Source organism: Anolis carolinensis, unplaced genomic scaffold (assembly GCF_035594765.1).
Source record: "Anolis carolinensis isolate JA03-04 unplaced genomic scaffold, rAnoCar3.1.pri scaffold_8, whole genome shotgun sequence".
Lineage (NCBI taxonomy): Eukaryota > Metazoa > Chordata > Lepidosauria > Squamata > Dactyloidae > Anolis > Anolis carolinensis.
This window is the reverse complement of record NW_026943819.1, coordinates 4560461-4571657: the sequence shown is the minus strand read 5'-3', so window position 1 is coordinate 4571657 and position 11197 is coordinate 4560461. Positions and strand designations below refer to the sequence as shown.

Genomic DNA, 11197 nt, shown 5'->3' with positions numbered 1-11197 from the left:
TAGGACGCCGAGCCGATAGGCGATGACGCCATCCATGCGCGTCAGCGGAAAAACCTGGAAGCGGATGTTTAACCGACTAACTGACTTCCTTTGGGAGGAAGGGATCGAAGGAAGCGCCTCGTTGGAAGCAAAGGCCCGAGGAGCGGAAATGGGGAAGAGGAACAACAACAACAATAACAACAGCAGCAAGCTGCCGGACAGGTGAGAGAACCTGTCACGTAGAGCCTAGGCCAGGAATGGGCCAACTTGGGCCCTGCAGGTGTTTTGGACTGCAACTCCCACCATTCCTCACAGCCTCAGGCCCTTTCCTTTTCCCCCTCAGCCGCTTAAGCGGCTGAGGGGGAAAAGGAAGGGACCTGAGGCTGTGAGGAATGGTGGGAGTTGCAGTCCAAAACACCTGCAGGGCCCAAATTGGCCCATTCCAGGCCTAGAAGGTAAAATGCCACCCAGAGCTGTGGGAAAGGAAAAAGACGAAGCGGATTGGCTGTTGCTAGGTGATGGGGGCCTAAGGGGACACACAGCCATATCACCCAGGACACCAAGGCAGGAAATCCCACAATATCTGCTTTGAGCTGGGCTATCAGAGTCCATACTGCCATATAACCCAGATTATTAGAGCAGATAATCAACATTATTTGCTTTAAGTACAAAGAAATGGAAATGAAATTCATAAGGAAATGGTACCGTACCCCAGGACAATTAGCAAATATGATCAAGGATAAAAATTCAACATGTTGGCATTGTGGAGTAGGCAAGGGATGGTGGTGGGAATGTCCAAGGGTAAAAACATTTTGGGAAAAAAATAACGGGGAAAATAGAGGAATTATTTAGCTCGGGCTGTGGCGCAGGCTGGAGAGCAGCTACAATGAATCACTGCAATGAATCACTCTGACCAGGAGGTCATGAGTTCGAGGCCGGCGCGGAGCCTATGTTTGTTTGTCTTTGTTCTGTGTTAAAAGGCATTGAATGTTCTGTGTTAAAAGGCATTTGAATGTGTAATGTGATCCGCCCTGAGTCCCTTTCGGGGTGAGAAGGGCGGAATATAAATGCTGTAAATAAATAAATTTCACTCCAAGTAAACATGGAATTAATGTTGATGGGGATATTAGGGAATGATAAGATTAATGTAAAACACCAAAATCTATTCAAAGCTATGATTCTTGCAGGGAAGGCAGTAATAGATTGGGGCTGGAGACACAAAAAAAGTGGAATATGGTGAATTGGAATAATTATTTGTTTGACCAGGTCCAATCAGAAATTATTGCAAATGTAGCCTCTGAGGATAAGAAGGAAGATAAAATGAGGAAAATTAAAGAGAAATGGACAATATATTCAAATTGGATAAAAAGAGGCGAAGATAATGTAACTATTGTCCAGAAATGGGAAAAGTTGTGCTCATGGATGGAGTTAAATTTCTAATGGAATTGTGGTATGGGGTAGGGGTGCGGGGAGGGGAAGGGGGAGGGAAGGGAAAAAAAAGAATGAATAGAATGATGATATATTAGATATGTGAGTAGACAATATAGAAGGGGAGAGGATGGAGAGAAGTGATAATAGATAAATGATGTGTAGGTATGAACGTTTGTATTAAATGTGCAATATACTCACAACATGAAATATAAGATAATATCAATAAAAATGTATTTTAAAAAAACATTTGCTTTGAACTGGATTAGATGAGTCTACGGACCCCTCTGCACAGCTGTATAAAATCCCACACTATCTGCTTTAAATTGGATTATATGGCAGTGTGGAATCAGGGCCCTTGCACACAGCTATATAGCTCAGAGTATCAAGACAGAAAAACCCACAATATTTGCGTTGAACTGGAATATATAGCAGTGTGGACTCAGGCCCCTTCCACACAGCTGATTAAAATCCCACATTATCTTCTTTAAACTGGGATATATGGCAATTTTGTCGTCTTTTCTCAATATTTCCTGGCAAAAGGAAAAGGCAAGTCATTAAACAATTTTCTGGCTTTATCTTTATGCAATTTATCTTTACGCAATTATTATTATTATCCCTCCTGGTACTTTTCTTTATGTTTAGTGGAATGAAGTGGGAACTACCCTGTTTCCCCTAAAATAAGACATCCCCAGAAAATAAGACCTAATAGAGGTTTGGCTGAATTGCTAAATATAAGACCTCCCCTGAAAGTAAGACCTAGCAAAGTTTTTGTTTGGAAGTATGCCCGCTGAACAGAACACCAGAGTATACAGAATCAGTAAATGTAGATTGTTGAACATGGAAATAATGGTAGTAACAAGAAATTCTTGATAGGATTCACAGTTTGTCTGGTTATGCCGGTTTGTGATGACAACTATTGTACAGTATATAATAAATGTTCATTTTTTGTTGAACAATAAATTTAAATTCTTCTTCATGGAAAAATATGACATCCCCTAGCACAACTTTGGGAGCAAAAATTAATATAAGACACTGTCTTATTTTCGGAGAAACAGGGTAGTTTGAGAGAGAAAGAGCAAATATCCTTTAGATATTGTTGGGCTGCAGTTCCAGTGGTCCTATACTATGCTGAATATGACTGATGGGTTTTGTAGTTGAGTGAAAATACCTTTCTCCAATGAGCCTGTCTGCTTCTTGCATTCTTTCTCCTGGTCCATCTGGTTGCTTCCTGTCTGTTTTTATACAGTAGTAGTAAATTTCAAAATCTCTTTTCTAGATGGAAGCATTATTTACCTCTTGGAAGAAGACTACCCAAGACGCGCTTCATTGCCTTTAAAGTTCCTCTTCATAAGGTAAGGTGGGAGGTCTGTAGAAGTTTAATTTCCATTCTGGTTCTTGTATTGAAATAGTGTTGAGCTGGTAGAAACTATGCGATGACAATGTAACTTGTACGGTTGCCTTGAAGGTATACAATAATAACCTCTCTGCGAACAAAGCATGGAATACATTATTATGCAAATATGGGCTCTGCTTCTGATAGGCCAGAAGACATCCCAGAGATTGATGGCAGCTCAGAAAATTTGGCTGAATTGTCTCATTTTTTCTCTCTCCAGAGGTTTGATTTCAAGCTCGCCCCGCAGGAGCGCTTCACTCCAGAAGACCTCCTCAGTCAGATCAGGGAACAGAAGGAAGATCTGGGTTTGATCATTGATTTGACGTACACCACCCGCTATTACCAGCCAAAGGTCAGTTCCGTTCACCAGCTGTACCTTCAGCATTAGGATAGATGTTCTTCACAGAGTCACTTGGCATTTAATGAGTAAGCAATATATTGACACAGTCTGAATTAAGGTCTATGTACAAGGTTCTTGGAAGAATTGAATTAAGTAATTTATATGTTTTTAATGATTTTTAAAGCTTGTATAATGTATTCTTATTGATTATTGTTAATGGTTTTAAATGTGTTGTTAATTTTTACTGATTTGTTTGGCACTGAATCTTTCCGGGTGTTGTAAGCCGCCTTGAGTCCCCTTGAGTGAGAAAGGCGGGGTAAAAATGTTGTAAATAAATAAACAAACTTGGCAGTGAATTAGAATAAACAAACATTTGTGTTTAAATTAGGATCTTGCTGGATTTAAGAGGATTTCTGCGCTTCTTAGTATTTCAGAGGATACTATAAAGAAAGAAATCTAAGTTTGTTTCTTACATTCTGTAAGTGGTGCCATGTTGTTCAACCAGCAGAGCAGAAAGGGTATTGCAGGGTCTGAGAATAATGCAGCCCTTCTCTATATGTTCCTAGACTGTCCATCTGTATATTTACCTGTCTGGTTTTATTTAATTTTACCCTGCCTCTCTTTCCCACTGTGGGACTCAATGCATCTTACAATATAAGTTTAAACAAAATAGGTAAAACAGTATATGGTGCAGAAGCTTTTAAAAGTTCTTTACCATATATATAATGTGTGTGTGTGTGTGCGCGTGTGGGCTTATAAAAACCTCACTTTCTGGCCCTGTGAGAATTGGATTTTGGAAAAAAAAATGGCTTATTGTGGAAACAAAGATTGGTAATAAATATTGCAAGAATCCAGCAGGCCCATATAGATGTCTTTCTGATAAAACTGTAAATCCCATCAGTCCATTCAGCATAGTGAGGGATCATTAGAGCTGCAGTCTAACAATATCTGAAGGGAGGCTATAATGGGAAGTTGCAGTGAGTTATCTGAATTCCTTTCTGAGTCTATTTCCTACCCAGGATAGAAAAAAGTTGCTTATCAGCAAAGGTAATGATGCTGCAAGAAATTTCAAATATTTTCTCTGCCTTGAAATATAGGTATTGGTTCAGGTAGCTGGCCTGTTCTGAGATTTATTACAGCCGCTTCTCTTTCCTTATTTCTCGCAGGAGCTGCCAGACACGCTGCAGTATTGTAAGATTTTGACTGTTGGCCATGAAGTACCTGCTAATGATACAATTTATCGGTTCAAGAGTGTTGTGATGAAGTTTCTGGCTGAAAACCAGCACAACGGTGAGCATGACATTGGTTTTTGTCATTGTGTTGTTGATTATTGACAATTAGCAAACAGCCTGCTTATGCCTGTGCAACTTGTATTTCCTGTTTCTCCTAGACAAGCTCATTGGCGTTCACTGTACGCATGGCTTGAACCGAACGGGTTACCTGGTTTGCAGGTAGGCTGCCCTTTAGAAAAGAAATGCTAGTCACCAGCCTGCTCTGATATGGTTAAATGAATAAAATAAAATAAATATATTTGTATTTTGTTAAAAACAAAATCAAATGTACAAAATAAACTCAGTAGAGTTACCCCTCTGGATGAAAGTCTATGCCTTTATTTAGAACTAGCTTGGGTACATGGCGGTGCCCAGGTTATTTGAAAAAAGCATTGTTTATTTTGGCGTGTTAGGTAATATGATTTAGTTAATTAGTAACACTATTTATTAGGAAAAAAGCCAGTCTTTGATTTTGTTTTTTATGAATGCTCGCATTGGAATATACATAATTATGTGGGTGAACAACAATTCCCAGAATCGTGGGTCAATCCTCCCCAAACCAGGCCTGTATGTACAGCTGGCCATGTTGGGTCTGTGTGCCAAGTTTGGTCCAGATCTGTTGTCGGCTGGGTCCATTGCAATTTAATTTTATGCTTTTAAAAAATATTCTGTATTATCTCTTTGTTCTTATACCTGTTGTTATTGTATTTAGGTACCTAATCGATGTTGAAGGAATGGACCCAAACAAGGCAATAGAATGTAAGCATTACACCATCTTTGCAGAGCATGACATTTTATTCCTTTTTACAAAATAGCAAACCTTTCAAATAACTTCAGGTAGGAAACATTGCCGTTTTGATTCTGAGGCACTCACAGTTCTTCTACAGTTGAGAAGATCGCTAGAAAGACAAGAGTTGAATGCCAATTTTAAGTAGGAGTGAAACACATACAGCTATCCAGATATTGTTGGCCTACAAGCCCTCACTGCTAGCACAGCCAGGAGTGGGGAATGCTGGGAGGAGCTGGGTGGGTTCTACTTTGCTTCCCTATCATTTATTTATTATTTATTTATTGTATTTACACCATACCTTTTTCACTCCCGAAGGGGGACTCAAGGCAGCTTACAAACTGTGGCAATAATTCAATGTCAGATTCAGACAATAACAGTAAAACACCATATTATAAAACTAAAAACATAAACGTATCAATAATAAATAATATTTCAGATGATTAAAACATATCAAAGGTCTAGCTCCATCTGAGCTTTATAAACATTACACCATTTGCTTTCACCGTCCTTATACAGGTACTGTCATACTTATGAGTTATATAAAAACCCCAAGGCTTACTTAAATAGCCAGGTCTTAAGATTTTTCCTAAAGCTTAAGAGTGAGGGGGCTGTTCTGATGTCACTGAGGAGGGAGTTCCACAGCCATGGGGCCACCGCCACCGAGTCTGCGATGGGGACAGGACCGAGAGCAGGACCTCCCCAGATCTTAACAATCGCATCGGGTCATAAAGGGAGATAGGTTCAAACAGGTGACCTGGACCGGAACTGTTTAGGGATTTATAGGCTAAGGCCAGCACTTTGAATTGTGCTTAGAAGCAAATTGGCAGCCAGTGGAGTTGATGTAAAAGGGGCATTGTACATTCCTTGTATGCTGCTCTGGCTAACAATTTGGCTGCTGCCCGTTGGACTACTTGAAGCTTCCGAACAGTCTTCAGAGGCAGCCCCACGTAGAGTGCATCGCAGTAGTCTATGCGAGATGTAACCAGAGCATGGACTACCGTGGCGATTCAGAATGTCCTAGTGTGGACCCATCTGTCCTTATCCTCTGGTTAGTGTCCCATTGTAAACATCCTGGACACTCAAGAGAGCAGCTGGAAAAGTACAACTTGTCTGCTTACTGGGATAGCAATAGCCCCAGGTGCTGTGGTGTCACGCATTTTAACAGGGGGAGTGTTGCCATTTTAAAGTAAGAATTATCCTGGCCCATTCCACATTGCACTGTTGGGCTTTCTTTGGGGTGACCATGCATAGAATTGCCCTCTAAGGCTTTTTTCCCCCTTAGTGTTCAATAGCTGCCGAGGGCATTCTATAGAGAGGAAGAACTACATTGAAGACCTTAGGAGAAGGTCTGAGAGAAGGTATGTACTCCCCTCCTGCCTCCAGTTGGGCCTTGCCAGGCCAGCTTTGTTGTCTTTCCTGTGCATTAGGGAGAGAGGTGGGGGGAAATCAATACTTGGCATCAGAGGTTTCAGTGGGAAAAACAGTTGTACCGAAAAGCATCGCTTCTTCTAACGCCATATTTCTGTGATATATGGTCAGGAGTGGGGCAGGAACAGAATGGAGTACCTTGGAAGAAGTCTGCCTTCCTGCGCTCACCCAAGAGCATTGTATTTTGACCTGATCTCATTCATAATCTCTTCAAGTCCAACAGAACGGGTTTAGTTGCTTCCATGTGGCTGCTTGTACATCCTTGGGGAAGTAATATGGCCCTTAAATACTAACACTTCAATTCTCGATATCTTATCTCCGAAGGAACCCTCCTCCTGTGGCAGTTCCCAAGTGCAGTTGGATTAAGGAGCGCTCTGGTCCCATCCCACGTCCAGATTATGAAAGTGGTGGTCCCATGCCACACCCAGATTATGAAATTATCAACTGTGGCCCCCAAAGATCTCTACCATTCCGGTTGGTAACACAAAGGTTTTGTATGCTTTTCTCCCTTCTATATAGGGATAAGTGATCTTCCTGAAAATGGTCATTAGCCACACTGGGAATAATTGGGATAAGTGGGCCACCTTTGTTCCCTCCTCTTTCTTTTAGGATAGAGTCTGTTGTTTAGGAAGCCTTTTCCCATTTTGGATTTTAAAAGTACAAGGGCTATCCACAAAGTATGTTACGTTTTGGAATTAAAAATTAACAAAGTATAGGATAAAATATTTATTATATACAGTTGAAAGCCATACTTCAATAGTACTTTTAAACATAGTCCCCATTCAAAATTAGTCACTTTTCAGAACGATTAATGAGTTTAGAAAGTTCCTACCCTCAGCAGTTTCCCGCCGAATCCTAAAACTCAGCCAGCTGAAGAATGAATGCAGGAGGGAGGAGCAAGCAAAAAACCCACTCTCGCTTATTTTGCAAGATCTCAAGAATCCAAACATTGAGGCTTCCCTTCCTGCCAGTTCAAGGAAAAGGCACAGGTTTACCTCTCCTCCCGAAGAGGAGCAGCCAGAATCGGCCAGGGCTTGCAAGCACTTGCTGCTGAGCAAGCTCTGGAAAGCAGCCTGGAGGAGAGCGGCGTAACCTCCAAGGAGAAACAGCTACGAAGCCCTGTCCGATTCTGGCTGCTCGTCCTTGGGAAACTGCTGAGGGTAGGAACTTTCTAAACTCATTAATCGTTCTGAAAAGTGACTAATTTTGAATGGGGACTATGTTTAAAAGTACTATTGAAGTATGGCTTTCAACTATATATAATAAATATTTTATCCTATACTTTGTTAATTTTTAATTCCAAAACGTAACATACTTTGTGGATAGCCCTCGTATCAGCAGACCTGACCCTGGGGTCTCCGCCTGCTTCCTGCCTCTGCTCTGCCATTTCGCAGCCATTCTGTCTGGATGGGGGACATGGAGTGGCAGGGCAAATCGATTTCAAGCCCCTCTGTCCCACAAGATAAACAGATCCATGTAGAACATTCCTCGGCCCCACCTGTATCTGGTATCTGGCTCCAAAGAGCTCCATGGGATGGCTAAAACAATGTGTCATAGAGAACCATTTGTGGCTTGTAGGGCTGCTGAGAAAGACTTCTCTCAAAAAGGGTGTCTCAGGCAGCAGAGCCGTTCTTAGGACCTCTTGCCTTCTTTGTTTTGCAGGCACTTTGATCCAAGGGGAGGACTGATCCCACCCAGGTAAATAACAAGATACTGGGATTGTATTTTGGTGAGGCATCAGCATTCTTTGGCAGCGCCCATGATGATGATAATAATAATAATAATAATAATAACTTTATTTATACCTCGCCACCATCTCCCCGCGGGGACTCTGGGCGGCTTACAACGAGGATATGGCAACAACATAGCATACAATGCACACAATCAACTAAAACAATGAGATTTAAAAACAATGCAATACAAGAGAAAAACAATGTAATAGTTACTTACAGTCCCCATGACCCTATAACATTGAGCCAGCACAGTTAAAGTGGATTTAGTCTAGAGCATAAATGCACCCCAAGATTTTCTTTCCATTGCTGGAAGCTTTGGTGTCCTAACACTTTTGTTTTTGAAGAAGGAATTCTTTAAATTCTGTAATTCAGAACTTTTTGGTACAAAGTATGCACCTTTTGCCACTACGCATTACAGTTTGGCAACAAATATATATAGGTCTGTGCATGCTTTCTGGGATGCCGTTTGAAACCACATGCCTTGCCTTTCTTCCAGGCCTCCCTATCCTGGCCAGAGCCTTGTCCCACACTATCAAGCCCCACCTATGTTCTGCCCCCCGTTTCCCCCAACAACAAGCTTCATCCCGCAGAGTCTCAGGCCCAGTCCTGGGCTGTTCTATGCACCTTGCCAGCAGCCATTGCCAGAAGGACCACCAAGCACCAGTTTCCCAGTGCAGAGCCCTCATGGTCAACGGAAGCGAAAGAGAAATAGGAAAAAGAGAAGATCCCAGCTGGACTACTACTGAGGGAAGCAGAGCAGGAAGGACAACCAAATCTATAAAAGAACAGGAAGAACATGCAATCTTGTTCCACAGAGGAAGGTCTGCTGGCAATGTTTACACCATTCCCTGGATGTCCGACTTCCTGGGATCATTCAGTTGACTTCCTCAGAAAGAAGTCCTGTCTTTTTAGTGCCTAATTGCAAACAGGACACAGCCATTTTTATGAGAGGAATTCACTGGTGACATTAAACTCTTGGTGACAATTCTCCCGACATAAATTGGACACGGAAATCACGTGCTGGATGCACACATGTCCATCCCACAGAAGCGAATCCCACAAAGATTGCCCCTCAAATCGGTATTAAATAAAAAAATTGCCTTCCTCTTCTATCAATACAGTGTGTTAATAGGTGCTCAGATGGCAAGGCCTAACTGATGGTCTCCCTTGTGTGGATATTGTGCTTCACAAAGTGTGATTCTGTTGTAAATATATTCCAAACAATATTTATGCTGACTACAGCTTAGATGCTCCTGTATCATATATAGGAAGCTCCTATATATGGTAATTGTGTGGCTTTCCAAATGTTTGTGGACTGAGTCGCCCATCACTCATCACTGCCTAGAGTTACAGTCCACCAACATTAGGAGGGTTGTACCTTATGGCACAAAAAAAGAAAGAATTGGTTCAGAATGAATGTCTTTCTAGGAATATCATAGGCCACAGCTGACTGTATCATTCAGACCCCATGGGCAGTTGTACTCAGCTAAGGGTTTCATGCTATCTTTATGTCCCACTTTTATGTCTGATTGAGATGCAAAGTGGCTTACAACTTTTAAAAAAATGCAATTTAAAGCCTACAACTTATATTAGTATTGGATCAAATTTACAAAGCATCTTAAATCACTTAAAACAGGTAAAAGTGCTTTCCTGCAATAATGTGGGAGAAAAAGCCATTTGAACTGAAAAGGAAGATAAGGAATCTTCAGATGGAACTTCAATTGTGATTGGATGGGACTACAGTGTTGGGCAGGCAGGCAAGAAATGTGCCAAAGTATTATTATTTATTATATTTATTTATACCCCACTGTATCTCTCTTCATAGGATTTCTATTTTTATAATTAAATTTCAGGGCCCTTCCACACAGGCCTATATCCCAGAATATCAAGGCAGAAAATCCCACAATATCTGAGTCCACACTGCCATATATTCCAGTTCAAAGCAGATAATGTGGGATGTTCTGTCTTGATATTCTGGGATATAGGCCTTTGTGGAAGGGCCCTTAGTGAGCAGCCTCCACTGCAGGGTTGTTGTAAAACCCCTGGTGAAAAGCAACCTGGAAATGAACATGCTGTAGGTTTTTAATTGTACAGTAGAGTCTCACTTATCCAACATAAATGGGCCGGCAGAATGTTGGATAAGCGAATATGTTGGATAATAAGGAGAGATTAAGGAGAAGCCTATTACACATCAAATTAGGTTATGATTTTACAAATTAAGCACCAAAACACGTTATACAACAAATTTGGCAGATAAAGCAGTTCAATATGCAGTGATGCTACGTAGTAATTACTGTATTTACGAATTTCGCACCAAAATATCACGATATATTGAAAACATTGACTACAAAAATGCATTGGATAATCCAGAACATTGGATAAGCGAATGTTGGATACGTGAGACTCTACTGTATTTTGTTTATCTCTCCATTAGGAGATTCAATGTGGCTAACATGAAAAACATTACAATTTCACAGATACAAATATTAAAACAGTATTTAACATTATTCTGTTAGGGAGCCATGGTGGCGCAATGGGTTAATCCCTTGTGCCGGCTGAACTGCTGACCTGAAGGTTGATTTGTTGTCCTGAAGGCCTGGGCAAACTTGGGCCCTCCAGGTGTTTTGGACTGCAACTCCCACAATTCCTAACAGCCTACCGGCTGTTAGGAATTGTGGGAGTTGTAGTCCAAAACACCTGGAGGGCCCAAGTTTGCCTATTTCTGCTCGACAGAAATGACAACAGCTGGAGAACGGCTACTACGGCTGGTGATGCTTTCCTCAAACTCTAGGCCTCGCCTTCAGTCCCCGCCCATACTTTCAACACACGTCA

At 41.4% G+C, this 11197-nt stretch overlaps 1 protein-coding gene across 2 annotated transcripts; it reads left to right on the top strand.

Annotated features, from left to right (window-relative positions):
- The first annotated feature begins 7 nt into the window (after positions 1-7).
- Positions 8-9481, top strand: dusp11 (dual specificity phosphatase 11). 2 transcript variants are annotated; one of them, XM_062961109.1, is made up of 10 exons: positions 8-201; positions 2687-2762; positions 3024-3155; positions 4310-4433; positions 4534-4594; positions 5127-5173; positions 6487-6562; positions 6957-7106; positions 8295-8330; positions 8862-9481. In XM_062961109.1, exons 1-10 carry the CDS (start codon positions 23-25, stop codon positions 9109-9111), a joined length of 1131 nt encoding a protein of 376 aa, XP_062817179.1. In that variant the 5' UTR covers positions 8-22; the 3' UTR covers positions 9112-9481. The 2 variants fall into 2 exon arrangements, with proteins under 2 accessions (XP_062817179.1, XP_062817178.1); XM_062961108.1 differs by having other exon boundaries at positions 6957-7121.
- Positions 9482-11197: the final 1716 nt, after the last annotated feature.

Bases quoted from the DNA above. Each gene is read 5' to 3' on its own strand.
- dusp11 (XM_062961108.1), top strand. From the start codon at position 23: ATGACGCCATCCATGCGCGTCAGCGGAAAAACCTGGAAGCGGATGTTT. The intron at 6,563-6,956 runs GTATGTACTCCC...TTATCTCCGAAG, and splicing joins AGGAGAAGGTCTGAGAGAAG to GAACCCTCCTCCTGTGGCAG. The intron at 8,331-8,861 runs GTAAATAACAAG...CCTTTCTTCCAG, and splicing joins GGAGGACTGATCCCACCCAG to GCCTCCCTATCCTGGCCAGA.